Source organism: Periplaneta americana, chromosome 4 (assembly GCF_040183065.1).
Source record: "Periplaneta americana isolate PAMFEO1 chromosome 4, P.americana_PAMFEO1_priV1, whole genome shotgun sequence".
Taxonomy (NCBI): Eukaryota; Metazoa; Arthropoda; class Insecta; order Blattodea; family Blattidae; genus Periplaneta; species Periplaneta americana.
Window position 1 is genome coordinate 148,143,899 of NC_091120.1, and position 17,255 is coordinate 148,161,153.

General features: G+C 31.6%; 1 protein-coding gene and 1 long non-coding RNA gene across 2 annotated transcripts in view; one reads left to right on the plus strand and one right to left on the minus strand.

Annotated features, from left to right (window-relative positions):
- The window catches only part of LOC138698301 (uncharacterized), a 32,535-nt gene that overhangs the window by 14,263 nt on the left and 1,017 nt on the right, over window positions 1-17,255 (minus strand). The gene's annotated exons all lie outside the window — the stretch shown is intronic.
- Window positions 1-17,255, plus strand: part of LOC138698299 (cytochrome P450 4C1-like) — an 82,539-nt gene that overhangs the window by 10,905 nt on the left and 54,379 nt on the right. Inside the window, exon 2 of the mRNA XM_069824110.1 lies at window positions 12,267-12,472. Within this exon, the coding sequence (XP_069680211.1) occupies window positions 12,298-12,472 (175 nt within the window). The 5' untranslated portion in view covers window positions 12,267-12,297. The remainder of the gene's footprint in view (window positions 1-12,266; window positions 12,473-17,255) is intronic.

The window sequence follows — 17,255 nt, forward strand, 5'->3', positions numbered from 1 at the left end:
AATTAAATTGGAAAATTTTGTCTTAGTTAATGTTTTTAGGTATTGCTAGAAGTATTGATTTGTGTTTTTTTTTCTTTTTCTTTTTTAATCTAGATTAAAATTGCAAGCTTCTTGTTTATGTTAGTTAATTAGTTAGGATACAATTGATTATAATACTTAATCACTCATTTAAAGTTTGTGTCACTGCAACCTGTGCATATTTTTGTGTGGCTTTACTTTGTTTATAGTGTTTTTTTCTCTCTCTTTATTTTTTGTGTAGCTTTATTTTGTATATAGTGTATTTTTTCTGTTTATTTCTATTATTGTATTTGTATTCCTGGTGTTGTGGAAGAGAAGGCCTGATGGCCTTAACTACACCAGAATAAATAAATAAATAAATAAATAAATAAATAAATAAATAAATAAATAAATAAATAAATAAATTATATATATATATATATATATATATATATATATTCTACATAGGTGTTATTGCAGGAACAATGACAATATGTAACACGTATTATACAGGGTGTATCTCTTGCTCCTATTTTTTTTTTAAGTTATATAGTCCCATACATTCGCAGTCAGAGCTGTAAATGCAAATCTGTGCTCCTTCAACCGGTGTGCGCGTCATTTCTGGACACAGTTTCGTACGTACAGCTGTTCCCTTGTTTATTACAGTAGAATAGGTGTAAAGCTTGCGTGCAGGGGGATTTTGCTATACATTCACCAGAATTCCAATGTCATACCATAAAATATAATGTTGCCAACATTCCGACAAATAGGGGCAATAGATACAACTTGTATATGTTAATGCAATTTGTTATAAATTTTATACTTGATATCGGAATTGTATATTGTGATGTGAAATGTTACGCATGATATACACAATACATAGGCATGTAACATATCATGTGATATTGACAATGATGAGAATCAGGATGGCATGAATGAACAGGTGGTCACTTCAGCTTAAGGGGTTAGGTACAGCTTACAGCAGTAAAATTTTTGGAAATATTCAACATTTTTTCCTCCATTACTGTATCTTGTACAATAATGAAAATTGGTGTGTTTAAAACACTGCCCTTCTGTATATGAAAAAAAAATATTTTTACGATTTAATCCCTTCAGACCTGAATTTATATTAAACAAAATTGAAAAAAAGAATGGTCACATAATTATTCTGGGGATCCACAATTCCCAAATTAAGTCTTCACAGAAAATAAAAATTTGGGGATAATTTTGACCCCTCGAATCCCAAAGTTTTAAATTTAATTTTAATTCAGGTTATAGAAATATTTAAAAAATAATATTTTCTATTTCTATCACATTGAATTTTTCGAAATATTTTAAAGTATCGAAGACGTTCAAAAAAAGAAAAAAAAGAAACAATATACACTATAATGTATATCAGGTCTGAAGAAGTTAAAAAATATTTATATATTTTTTTTTTCAAAATTCAATATGGTGGCAGTTTACTGTGCAGTGATGAAGCGTTTCCGTCATAACTTGTAAACTTGTTAACTTTTTTATGTTCTCTCCCTTTTATTTTATTGCTGAAACTCGTGTTTACAATAGGTATCATGCACTTTCAACTACATTCCTTAATAAATAATATATATTTTTTTTATTTTTTGTTAGAAGAATATACTGATATTTGACCATTTTTTTAAATGAATTTATTTTTTATCTTACAATCTATCAAAGGTAGACAAGTGATTTTAAATCATAATATAGATATGACATGTATAAATAAACACAAAAAATTTCATCACAGAATGTTGGATAGTTTTTGGGTTATGTGGAAAACGCTTCATCACTGCACAGTGAACTCAATTTTGAAAAAAAAGAAAGAAATGTCAATAATTTTTTTAAATCCTAATGTACATTATGCAACGAGCCTATAATGGTAGTAATTAAGACGCGAGTATGTTTGTTTATGAAACTCGCTTGCGCTCGTTTCATAATTTTCATACAAGCTTCTTAATTACCATTATAGGCAAGTTTCATACGACATTTTATGCTCGACCATATTTCTAACTTGAAATTATTCGTAAGTATTCATGTTATGGTTATGTAAGTGAAGAGCGGAAGTGACCTTATAAATAATTTATAATTATTGTGAGATATGCGCAGACGCGAAAGTATTGATTTTTTCCGAGGGACGAATGTCATTGACCTTGATATAATCTAGAGAATAATATGAACATTAATATTGATATAACCTGGAAATTGATTTAGAATTGAAAAACGAGATGACAAATTGAATTTATTTGATTATTATTTACAATTAACGCTAATTATTATAGTAACAGAACATAACCTTCTGCGACAGTATTGGATTTCCAGCCTCCATGACGTTTCGCTAATTGTCTTTCGATTGCATATCCGAGAATAATCGATACTTGCGGTTTTATAATGGTGCAATGGTGTTTTCTCATTGGCTGAACAACTGAAGTATAATGAATAGGTGTACTTTAATGAGGTGCATTAAAGGGCTACTATCAGGTGTATAATTACTACATTTCAGTTCACAAAGTGCAGTCGTAGAGAGCGGTCGTGTGGTAAACAGTGTCTATAAGTAGGTTAGCGTGTGGAAGAAGTTATGGTTGACGATCTAGTTTCCTACAGAGCGCGGATCGGAGGCTATAATGCAGGGCATTACCACAGGCATACAAAATGTGAAAATGCTGTAGTGATAGATAGTTTCAATATATTTCTGACCGCGGCTGTTTTATCAATCCTCTTAATTATTGGAAATGTGGAGTTAAACCCTGGGCCTGGCTCTAGGGAAGGAAGAGATAACAGTGATGAAGTGTTTCAAAGAGAATGGATAAACTATATGAAAGAAACGAGAGAAGACGGACAGAAAGCAAGTGTTCTACTAAATAAAGTTTCAAATGACTTAGATACACTAGTTAATAGGTATAATGAAGTGGAAAATAAGTTAAAAGAGGTCATTCAAGAGCAGGCGGTGTTAAAAGCAATAGTGGAAAGATGGGAAATTGAAAGCAGAAGAAATAACATTGTTTTCTATGGTGTGGAAGAGGAAAATTATGAAAAAGGAAGTGACACTTGTTTCGTTGTGTTAGACTTATTAACTACATTTTTCAGACTTAACTTGGACGTAAGCGCAATAAATAATGCTTATAGAGTTGGGAGAGGAAAGAATAGACCAATTGTCGTGAAATTAAACAGTTATTTCATCAAAGGACACATTATGGCTAACACGAATCAACTTAAAGGATCTAAGATTTACATCGAGAATGACTTCTCGAAAGAAATAAGAGAGAAACGAAAGAAATTAGTACCATTATTAAAAGAAGCCCGCTTTATAGGCTTTAAAGCAAGCTTAGTGAATGATAAAATAAAGATAAATGGGAATATAGTCGACCTAGAATTCCTCAAAGATAAAAATATTGAGGATGTATTGAGCAGCTGCAAAAATAATAGAAATACGAAAATGGCGACAGATAGAAATAGATCATCCTCTCCACATAACGCAAACAGAAGAAGAAGTGGGTCACGAAGTAAAAAATCTAGAAGCGTAGAGAGAACCGAGCAGATAAGTAATGCTACTGATAGGCTTCAGCAACCTGAAATAACAAATTGGAGAATGGATGGGCTTACAGGAGCGAAGGAGTTAATAAGCTACTTAGATAAAACTGAGAACGATGTTAACAGAAATCCCGACAGACAAAACAAGAGTGGAGAAGGAAAACCTAGTTTGGAAGAAGTTACAGGAGCTAGAGAGGATGCTGTTAGGGGAAGTGTACCACAGGCTACCAGGGAGGGTAGTCCGAGGAGCTCGAGTGGATGTATAGCAAGAAGGAGCGGTTTTGGACCAACTAATGAGGTCAGCGCAAGTGAAGATCTGGTGACACAGTCTGGTGGAAGTTCGTGGTGCTTGAGAGGAAGTGAAGCGTCTACTGTAAGGAGAAGCGTTGCTGGATCAAACGATGAGGTCGATGCAGGTGACGAACATTTGCTCAGAGGTAAAATGATACATAGGAACTTTAATAGAAATAGATATGAACAATCTAATTCGAATAAGGATATAGTTAATGAAAGAATTTACTCGCTAAGAGATAGGCAGCAACAACGAATAAACTTTCCTGCTATTAGAAAAATTAATAATTAATTAAGTAAGAATGGTAGACATATTTAAAAAAAATAAATAAGATTTATTAGTGTCGAAGTTTTAATAAATAAAATTGAAAATAATACTTTTATGAATTTATTAAGTAATAACGGTGTAAATTATTATAGATGATAAAAGTGATAAAAAGATTAAGACGTTATAAATTGGTAAATATTATTCTTTAATTTGACAGGATGGTACTAAGTTATAAATGTATTAGAAACATAATAGCAATGAATGTAAATGAGTGCATGCGATTGAATTGATTAAAGTGGAATTTATGTTATCATGTAATTAGTTTGACAATGTGTTTAAACAAGTAAGCTGACAGCTGTAATAAGGTTACGTCGAGGATTTTGCTGACAAGCGTAAGCACGAGGTTAGACACTGGCCTACATATTCACATAGAATGTAATGATTCAGCTATTCTGTTTGTTCACATATTGTCTGCATCTGCTAACCTCTATGCGATATTTATTACATGAAATAGTTAAGTATTGTGTAAACGAGGAACTGAAATTTAAATATAAATATGACTGTGGTAAAAGATAATTAGATGAATATAGCAGCAAGGACGATTTATATACACTTGTTTATTATAGAAAAAAAATGAGAATTTCTATCTTAGCATGTAAACAAGTTTTGAATGTGTAAAAAATAAATGCGATAGGGTGAAAACTTGCACTAAAACCAGAAGTAAGTGTAAGTTAAACCACATAAGTTGAATAATTATATGATAGAAAATTTGTTATTAAATTGTGTAAATATTGTGTATTTTCATTATTTGTGAATGTATCAGTTTTAAGATTAAGTTTATGTACTTTTGAACTATTAATAAATAATATCAATAATTACTACATTTCGGCATGGTCGAGCATAAAAATATTTTTTCCATATCGCAGAAGGATAGCGTTTTACACATACTAGTTTTCATTATTGTACAAGATACAGTAATGGAGGAAAAAAATGTTGAATATTTCCAAAATTTAACTGCTGTAAGTGTACCTAACCCCTTAAGTAACACAAAATGCAGTACGATTTTTGGAGTTATAAATTTCATTTTAAACTGATCATTATTATGACAATCTCTCATAACAATTTGTCATTTGAAATACTTTACAGTCGGAAGCTTCTTTTCACAGTTATCAACAAATTGTAATAATAATAATAATAATAATAATGATAATAATAATAATAATAATAATAATTAGTGGCATTACAGCCCTTTAAGGGCTCAAACCTGCCAGCCATCTTTTGGCCTCACCTCCACATGTCGAAGCAGAGGTGGACGATCATCTAACCAGAATGGACGTATCGTGTGGTTAGCACTATGATCCCCCCAACCGTTATAGTTGGATTTCGTAACCGGATTTCGCTATCTATCATAGCTCTCCATTTTCATTCCGATGCTGGGTGGGCACCTGTCCCATACACTGTTCGAAATTTTATAAGAAAACATTTTCCTCCACGAGTAGGACTATCGAACCAGCACGTATTCCGGAACACAATTCCTAGACAGGAAGCCTTAGACAACAAAGCCATGGCGTAATTATCAACTAATTGTATGCAAGCATTCGTTATTTATTACGTTCAAAACTTTATTACTTTTGATATTTCTGTTCATCCCGTAAGTATTCTAATTCTATACTGATAATGTCTATTTTTGTTGGCCGTCGCTTCATCTTTGTTATTGTCGTTATCATCATTAACTATTATTATTATTATTATTATTATTATTATTATTATTATTATTATTATTATTATCAAATCTGAGATTGAAACTCCTCTCCACTGAAATGAATTGTTTTAGGCGTTCCACTAGACATTCTAAATTGGAAAAAATTCGAAACACAACCATTAGACAAGAAATGGGAGCTAATAGTACATTATTAGATTTCGCTAGCTGCAAGCAATTAGAATGGCATGGCCACGTACGCGTAGAATGCCAGAGACAAGATTGCCCAGACAGATTTTGGAATGGATTCCGCCAGGAAGAGCAAAGAGGGGAAGACCAAGGAAAACCTGGATGGACGATATAAGAAGTGGAATGAAGGAGAGAGGCTTGGAAGAACGGGATTGGGAAGCAAGTGAAGAATGGAGGAAGAAAATAAGAATTTAAACACTTTGGATACAGGAAGATGTAGTTTACATTGTAACCCTGTTAATAATGATCATTATTATTATTATTATTATTATTATTATTATTATTATTATTATTACTACTACTATATCTAGTTTCCTAAGCGTCTTATTTTTAGTAGGTTATTTTAAGACGCTTTATCAACATCTCAGGTTATTTAGCGTCTGAATGATATCAAGGTGATAATGACGGTGAAATAGTCCGGGGTCCAGCACCTAAAGTTACCCAGCACCTAAGCATCTTATTCTCGAATAGAATTAACCTATGTTATCCTCTCAAAGCGAGAGCCTAAGTTTTAAAGTCATACTGGACATACTGTTTTATAAGTTCTAAGTTTCAGTTTTTTCAAAGAAGACCAAAGCTGTCCTTTATATGATCGTCCTTCTATGCTGTAGAAGCTTGACTAGGAAAACATTTGGGGCTAAGAGGGATGAACTTACAGGAGAATGGAGAAAGTTACACAACGCAGAACTGCACGTATTGTATTCTTCACCTAACCATTATTAGGAACATTAAATTCAGCCTGTCCTCTTTCAAAATTATTTCGCAAAGAATGTTGCTATAAAGAATTTGTTAATTTTGTAAGATTGTAGATATTTGTACGTATTTGTAGGTACATGTTTGTCGTTCTGGTTCACTATCATTAAGAGATGCGCTTTTACTTTTCATTCGGTAGAGATATAGTCAAGCTCACACAACTCAACAGTTTTGATGCCAACTTCGTAGTTGTAGTGATAATTTTCACGAACGTATAATAGGCTACATTACGATACAAGATTGGGGAGGGCTTTTTACAAAATCGAGGAAGAGTTTAAAAAACGAGCAGAAGAGAGTTTTTCATGAATACGGTATAACTAAATACAATTCTTAATTATACTTATAATTTGACAGAATAATATTGATATATTTTTATAAACATACAGTAAATACATCTACAGTATAATTGATGCAATATGAGAAATATGTACTTAATGAAATAGCTCTTCTAGTCTGTATTGGAATTTTTCTATCAAGTATTTTTTTAGTTTCAGGTTAAAGGTATTATCCTATACAGTTCTTATATGTTTAGGTAATGTGTCATATAGGAATATTTCTAAGATATATGGTCTTTTATCTATTGCCGCTTTGTTTATGCTTTCTCTATGATGGTTCGTGTGTCTTCTTGTATTATATCAATATAGTTCCTTATTCACTGGTTATAACTGTTTTCTTAACTACATAGTCTTATTAATTAGAAGCTTAGATACTTATTATTGTCAGTATGCTGTATTATTTTTTTTAATATTGGTTTACAGTTTTCATCTAAAGTTGCCTTGTTACAATTGAAACAAGTGATTATATATATATATATATAATCACTTGTTTGCTTCTATATATATATATATATATATATATATATATATATATATATATATATATATATATAGAAGCATTCTAGTGTTTTCTAGTGTTTATAAATGATCTTGCCCCCCCCTAATAAAAGATGTAGGTCATCCCATATTATTTGCAGATGACACAAGTATAGTAACTACAGCCAATAACTCCAACACATTCCAATCTTCAACAGAGGAAATTCTCTTCAAAATATGTGACTGGTTCTGAATGGTATTAAATTGTAACAAAACTAACATAATTCAATTTAAATCCTGTGCAAATTCAACCTCGCAAATTTCTAGCGCAATAATTAACATCAGATCCCTATTAGAAAGAACGACAACCAAATTTCTTGGCTTAAAAATCGATAATGTGTTAAATTGGAAATTCATATTAAAGAAATTACCCCCAAACTAAATTCAGCTTGTTCTGCTATTATATCTATGCAAAAGATAGTAAATATCAATACCTTAAAAACAATAAGTTATACTTTGCATACTTCCACTCGGTAATGAGTTTTGGAATAATATTCTGGGGAAATTCCACAGATAGTAACAGCATATTTCTATTACAAAAAAGAATAATTAGGTGCTAAATCTAGGGAATCTTGTAAGACTATTTTCAAAAAACTACAAATAATCCCCATGGCTTGTCAGTATATCTTTTCATTAATAATTTTCCTCGTATGTAATCCTGAAAACTTTGTAACTAATTCAACAGTTCATAGCATAAATACACGTCAAAAAATGACTTTCATACTCCATCGGCAAGTCTATCGTGCTATCAAAAAGGAGAGCGTTATATGGCAGTAAAAGTTTTAATAGCCTCCCTATCGATATAAAAAATGAAACTCAAAACATAAGATTATTTAGGGCCAAATTAAAGAAGTACCTAATTTCTCACGCCTTCCATTCTGTAGGTGAATTCATGACATTCAATAACACTTCATGAAATTGATACTAAAACTATGTGTTGTACTAGTAGACTATATTGTAAATCTCGTCTGTATATACTTGTATATATTTCATCTAGACTGTGACTATAAATTAAGACTTTATAATAGTATTAAGTTTTTTGACGTGTTCCTTATTCTAGCTGTAAAGCAATGTGTGAATACCATGGAATGTTAATAAATACAATACAATAGTCACTTAGTTACTATTTTCTCCGCAATATATCCGCGTACCCTCCAGTGCGTATAACACAATAACATCACATTTTGTAGCAACTAAGAGTACTCAGTTAGGAAACTATATGACGTTCCAGAATCTTAATTTTTAAGTTATAATTTCTCAGTTTTTTTTCACTGGGAAAAAGAATCGCGTATTATGATAATGCAAAAGAAAATTTTGAGACATTCATGAAACCATTAAAATTTTAGAAATATAGGTGTTATGACCCGCTAGTTTAAGAGATAAATTACGGTGGTCAAACATAGTAACTGTCATGAATTTCATAGCAAGTTTTACGGACAGCACCATGTATACACGAGTCCTTGGCGAACAGTACGCGTTAGCCGGAATCTGGACTCGCATTGTCAAGCTAGTGCGAAGTCAGCTTTTCCCACCTTATATTTCACGTGCTAAGAGTTCGCGTGCGTGACTAGATTGTTCCATAGCCCTCTCTTGCTTTGAACTCCACATTGAAACTATGCTGACAGCAGAGAAACTCATGATTTTCTTGTATGTTAAAATAACACAAATCTAGCATTTGCATCGAAAGTAACACTGGCGTATACGAAATACACTTCCTTTCAGTAGTAGCCACGGTTTTTCTCGCTCCCCGGATAGCGTCATGACCAGAGGGCGGATCAGAGTGACCAGGTTCCGTGGCTTCATGTTACTGATGCAGAGAGCAGAATGTCTCGGCACGTGTTCCCTAGGTACAGACAGTGGCTAAAGAATTATACAGAATGTAGTAGGAACATCACGTTCCGCTTCGCAAACAGGCGGCGTATGCTACTACTAGTAAAAGCAAATGCGAAGTTATTATTTGGGAATACAAGTATCCGATGAACTACTCATAGTAGTGGCCTACTGGAAAGAGATATTTACTAACGTGTGAGACGATAGAAAAGGTGAACCACACAACAATGGCAACTGCATTTTCTAATGCCATGGATATTTTGTGGCCTAATCATATCAGGTATAATAATGTATTTCTTTTAGCCAAAGATGCTGAATCCTATATGATATAGACGGCCAAGGACACAAAAATAATGTATCCTAAGTTGGTTAACTTAGCTCTTGATTAGCACTCCATAGGGTGGACTCCATAGGGTGGCGAAAGTAATTCACTCTTCTTATACTGACGTCGATAGCTTTATAGGTAATGTTAAGAAAATTTTTCTGAAAGCGCCTTCCCGAATACAAAAATTCAAGGAAATCGCTCCCAGGGTTCCCCTTGCACCAAACCCCATAATAACAAGATGGGGTAGTTGGCTGGACGCTGTCTTCTATTATGCCACATATTATGTTCAAATTGTGAAAGTGATCAATAATTTATATTCTACAGAGGCACATGCAATTGAAATAGCAAAATCCCTAATTTCAGTTGATCTTTCGAGCAGTTTAGATTTCATACAGAAGAGCTTTTGTCACTTACCGAAAGCCATAACGTTGTTACAAACATCTGATTTACACATGCCAAAGACTATAAACATAGTGAAAGAAGTATCTGCAAAACTTAAGAAAACCAAAGCCGAAAAAAGTGAACGAGAAACTTCAGAATGTGTTAGCAAAAAATAATGATTTTTCAATTATCTGTGTGTTGTGCGAGATGTGTTGCTGCAAAAATAAATAGAGTCCTCCAGGTCAAAAAGTGAAAGAAATATATCAGATATTGATATAAGTTAGAATATTATTCGTATGCACCTATTAGGTCTTGCGATGTCGAAAGGAGTTTGTCACGATATAATTTTTGTTTAAGTAAGATACGCAGAAACGTTCACTTTCGACAATCTCCGCATGTATATTATTGTCCACTGCAATGCAGAGACTACGTAGTATTCACTTTACACGTAAGTACAATCTAGTGTTTTATAACGGAGTACAAATTCACAGCCGTCATATACGCATTCTTTTGATACAACTGTACGGACATAGCAACTACGCGCCCGTTGTGTACTTCTGGAATCACCGTCTCTGCTTCAACATAAACAGACTATAGTAAATGGTAAGTAAACTTGTAAGAACAGTCACTCTGATCCGTCCTTTGGTCATGACTCTACCGACCTAATAAAACCAAAGATCTCCACGGGCGCGGCCCTCATTTTCGAGTGCTCACATCGATCAGATCAGTCAGTTTCGTTGCCGCAAGATAGAAGACGAACGAGAAGCTTGTAAGTCAATCAACTGAAGCCGGGACCATGGCGTCCGCCATCGTCAACATTACTTTCGTCTTACGTATCGCAAGTTATAATATTTCATCTTATACCAATTGCAACTAAAGTCGAGAGAGATTTACTAAATGCTACTAGTGTCTGAGTAATTTACCACATAGAATATAATAAGGAAATATCAGGGCTTGAAACTCAGTGAACTGTGTATATTTCAAAGTTCTACTTTGAACGAAACTACTTAGACATAATGGATTTTTCCGAGGTTTTTGAATGGTATTACCTCACGAGATATTTTGATGAGCAATATTATTATCAGTATTCGGGAATCCAAGCCCAATGGTAACTAAGTCAACAAACGCCTTTGTAGATAAACTCTTTAAATGAATTTTCATTGTTTTCCGAAGTTTGTTCGACTAATTGCACCTTACGTAACCAAGCTAACACACTGAAATTTCAATATTATTTCATTGTTTAATCAACTGCATTCAAATATAATCTATGATTTACGAGTATTTTACCATTTTGTTTTCATTTAAACTCATGTAACTGAGTAGGTATACCAAGTAGGTATATCCTAGATTCTCTTTTATTGGTTAAGTAAAGTAAAGTCAAGTAACGTAACAAGAAATATATATAACTAACTAGACCTGTTAGACATTTTGCAACTATTCATGACATAGCTAAATATATAATTCATGTATATAAGAAAGTTTTACAATATATTATAGTATAACCAGTGAAGTGACTTATTTGATTTGATTAAGCTAATATACTTCGAGCCTGATTCAACCTGTGATCCTGTTCTTGAATACGCAGTACCTAAGTTAATAGCTCGACCATTACCATCCTAATTATCCTGTCTTAAACATAACAAACTGGTGTCTGAAATACCTTGACAAAAGTAATGCTCGGTAGGGCAGAACCAGAACATAATAATTTGGTGTTAGAATTTAATCCTAATATAACTGTGACCGATAGCACCGGCCACAACAAACGTGTGCCCAACAACAACAGCAGGCACAACAAAGGCATAACTCTAAGTCCTTGATGATTAATTAATGTAATTAGTAGGTGAAAAGATTACAGGATAAAGTGAAGTTCTATAAGTAAACCTGTCTCATGATGTGTTAGTTAATAAAAGATCATGCTGTATATAGGCCTTTAGAAATGAAAATTCGACTTCCGAAAAATATAACTTAATAACTTGAAATTATGTGTAGAAGAGAATGCTAACTTTAAAAATATTACCTAAAAGTTCATTTCTGAAAAATTATATCTCTGTATTACAGATAATTTTAACGAAATCTGCTGCTGCATTTGATGATGGAGCCTACAACACTGCTTCTGGCCGTTGCTGTGTGCTTGGTAGTCTTGCTTCTATTTCGACGAGATCCAGAAAAGATGCGCATAAAAGAAATGATGGATAAACTGCCTGGTCCACCAACTTACCCTATCCTAGGAACTGCTTTACCATATATATTTCTGCCAATTGAAGGTGCGTGTGACTATTATTATTATTATTATTATTATTATTATTATTATTGCAGTAATGGTAGCAACACTGACAATAATAATAAATTATAATGACACCAACGAAAATAATTTCTGCAGTAACAGATGTAACAATATTAGTCATGTTAGGAATTAGTGCTGAACACGATAATAATAATAATAATAATAATAATAATAATAATAATAATAATAATAATAATAATTTATTTAACCTGGCAGAGTTAAAGCCATACGGCCTTCTCTAACACTCAACCAAGAGTAAAACTGCGATACAAAAATCACTACAAATTTACAAAGTACACTACAATTTTACACACAAACCTGAAAAAGATAATAATAATAATAATAATAATAATAATAATAATAATAATAATAATAATAATAATAACAATAATAATAATAATAAAATGTAAACAACAAGTAAGTAGAAATCAGACATAATATATAACATACAGAAAGAAAGGAAAAAGCATAATAAAATGTGAACAACAGGTCAAAGTAAATGAGACAAAGTATAAAAAATAAGACAATTGTTGACAATAATAATAATGATAAAAATAAGAATAGTAATAATAATAATAGTAATAAAATAGTGCAGTACAAAACATACAATGAATACAATATTTTTAGGTACACACAGTAAGGAGAATTATGATTACATATAACTCAACTTATCACATTATAGATATACCATTAACGGAAAATATAAAAAAGACATAAAATAAGTTAAATATCAGTAGAACATAAAAAAATGTGAATACGTGGAAACATGCAATACAACACTTGTCATAATAGTAAGTTAGTTTGGCAACTCATCATAAGATAATTTTCTAACTTGGATTTGAAAGATTTCAATGTTTGGCAGTCCTTGACTTCAGGCGGCAGAGAGCTCCAGTTACGAGAGGTAGCAACAGTGAATGATGAGGAATATAGAGATGATGTGTGAAGTATAATTTCTAGCGTGTTATCGCGTTGTGATCGAGTATTAATATTATGATAGCGAGAGAGAGAGTATGAAAACGAGCGAATAAATAATAGGGGCATGAAGTGTGAATAATTCGATATAAGAGAGAAAGCGAAAGAGATTATGTTGTCTCCGGAGCAGTTGTTTGCGCGCTTTCAATCGGAGTCCTCCGATTACTTCCCATTGATGCCACGCAGGTTGTATATGTGCTGTGGCGCAGAACATTTCTTTATTCGGATCATGTAGTGGTTCAAATCCGAGTATTTTTAATAAGTGTGTAATTTTTGTTTATTTGCTCATTTTTTACTCTCTCTCTTTTTTTTTTTTTTTGCTTTAAGTACTACTTTAGCCGACAGATTTTTTATACATTTGAAATTCACAGCATTTATGGAAGAGGGTGTTAGTTTTAGGTTACTGATCAAATTAATGGCATAAAATTCAATTTTTGCGAAATCTACAGCAAAAGTAAAGTTTTCAGTAGTTAATGTAAAAAATTATAGATCGTTTATTCACAAATAGTTACTGCCAGTTAGTCTAATCGATTGAATTTAACGTAAAATATATTAAATAGAATGTCAGAGTGGAACCAAAGAAACGTGTGGTATGATTGTTCTAAGTTTCACTGTTTAAAAATAATTTATTCAGGTACTTCGTTAGCTTTAACTCGGGGAATCACATTTACCTAATATTCAGGAATATGTTCTGTTAGAACATAGTATAATATCAATAAATATACGTTAATATAATAATAATAATAATAATAATAATAATAATAATAATAATAATAATAATGATAATAATAATAATAATAACAACAACAACAACAACCGACGAAGAATATCACTTTTGTTGACGTCGTACAAAATTTTGCCCGATATTCTTTTGAAAATATTAACTAAATACATGGATTATATTATTGGGGATCATCAATGTGGTTTTAGACGTAATAAATCGACTATTGATAAGATTTTTTGTATTCGACAGATACTGGAAAGAAAAAATGGGAGTGTAAGGCCACAGTAAATCAGTTATTCAAAAGATCTCAAAAAGACGGATGACTCGGTGGAGAGAGAAGTTTTTATATAATATTCTTATTGAATTTGGTATTCCCAAGAAACTAGTCCGATTAATTAAAATGTGTCTCAGTGAAACTTACAGCAGAGTCCGTGTAAACCATTTTCTGTCTGAAGAATTGAGAATTCCGCATTCCTCCGTATAGTCCCTATACCACCTACGGTATTACCGGAGATCACCGGAGGAGAACTTTATTCGTAATATTCGGTTCCTCGGCAGTATATTCGCTCAGCCGAGCAGCACTCTTACTAATACTAAAAACAATAATAATATTAATAACAAAAGCACACATGTTTGTGCTAGTCAGACGTAGTGGAACCAACACATTGAATGGTTCTGAGTTTTGGCAACATTGAACTGATAATGAAATCTGCAAGCAATTTAGAAATAATTGCCTATTTAAGATATGTTTATGAATTCAATATCTAATAATAAAAATTTGTTTCATCTGCATACTCACAGAAACAAATAAAATTACGTGTTATTTGACACACTACATCATACGAAAGAATTGTGTGCAATAATATTAATGTAACATCTTGTCTTACTGCTGGAATGGAATAACATAAATTGTACAAAGACAAACAGAACATTTCATCTATAAACTGGCAAGTGACATTACTGTTCTTATAGTACACAGATAGTTTATCTTCCTCAATGTATTAGATGTCATGTTCAGGAAAATCTAAAATAACTCGCATTTAAAAAGTGAGTGAATAATGATTAAATTGGTGTAACGCATTAAACGGATAAATGTAACAAACCTTTCACTAAAAATTTCATTCTACACATAAAAAGTGAAAATAAAATGTTATCAACAGTAATCTCATTGATTTATCTAGACTATTACACTTTTACTACGTCACACTAATTTTGACCAATAAAACGGTATGAAAGGACGTCTTTCAACCAATCATGGCTGCTTATCGCACAATTTTATCGCGTCCCTAGCATTTGTTTAATTTTATCGCGTTCCTAGCATTTATTTATTTTTATCACTACCCTAGCATTTGTTTCTTTGTTTGCCAACATTTCAAACTGCACTGGTCTGGATGTCAAAAAACAGAAAATTACAAACCACTCCAGTCGATGCACAGCACTTTCAAATATGACTCGCATTGGCATTCAAGAATAAGAATTAATAAAGATCACTGGTCATATATGAAGAGCACCATTCGGAATTCCTGAATAATTTGAGGGATACACCATGTACATCAACGAGTTCACTTCTTTTACGCACAGTCCAATATAACATCAACTGAACGACCAACCACTAAAACATTCAAATTTGAAAATTGTACTTTCAATAATTGTTTCTTTTAAAATTATTCATGTTTGTTTTTAATTTCATCATCTTTAATTAAAACGTTTCTTGTTTATTTCATCATCCCTAATTAAAACTTTTCTAACACTTGTTTATATTATTTAGGTTATGTTAGTTACAGCTTCTGCTGTATATTATTATGGATAGTCACATTTCAGAGATTGTTTAATACTAAGATTTATTGAAAATCATCTGTCAAGTGACGTTGATTACTGGGTTCTGGATGATTGAAGTGGAATGCAAATGTTTTAATAAAAATGAAACTGAATCATCAAAGCCTTCTTGACTAGTAACCAACGAGTTAGATACTAGTAATTAACTCGTTTGTAGTAACCGTCCACAGAGTTCAATGTAGATAACTGATAACAAGAAAACATAATCATAAAAAACTACTCTCATCTAGCGTAATGTTGAGATGGTACAATAATACATTTGGAGACAGTTGTATTTTCGTAAGCCAATTAATATTTTATTGTATTGGAGTACTTTGTTACTGCTAATCTTAACATAATATCTTCTAATCGTGTAATAGTAAAATCCCACTCGAGTTTTGATTTTCTCTAGATTAATCAAAACCTCTAGTGAGATTACTGTTGAGAAAATCAAAACTCAAGTGGGATTTAATTGACTATTACACGATTAGAAGAAAGTATATAAAGTTTAGAAGTAACGAACTATATTAATACAACAAAATATTAATTCACTTACGAAAATACTGAACTGTCTTCAAATGTATTATTGTACCATCTCAACATTACAAATTTATTTATTTATTTTTATTTATTTATTTATTTATTTATTTATTTATTTATTTATTTATTTATTTATTTATTTATTTATTTATTTATTTATTTATTTATTTATTATTTTGCTAATAATTGTAACATAAAATATAATAGACTATATACAGAAAAACTTTAGCTCGCCCCTGAAAGAGTAGAACTCGTGCATAGGGGCGGATTCCTGAATTTAAATTAATAATTATACAATACAATTTGTCTTATGTCTACTATGCAATTATAGTATATAAATTTAAATTTACAATTTTTAAATTTTTATAAAATCCATACATTACTTTATAAATTTAATACTAGAACTATTAGAATTGACAAGATTAGGATATTTAAATATAAATTTGATATATATTCTTGGGCCTAAATTACTACTATGATTAAATACTGCAACAGTGTTGCATTTTGGTAAAGAATTCATATCTTTTGTTTCATAACTATGAGAATACAATTCAAAATTATTTCGATTATTATGCACGAATTTTATTAATACAATATAATAAATTTGTCTTACGTTAAGTACATTAAAGTCTAAAAACAAATTTTGAGATGGAAAATCAATAGGTTTATGAAGACATATTTTAATTATTTTCTTCTGTAATAAATAAAGTGG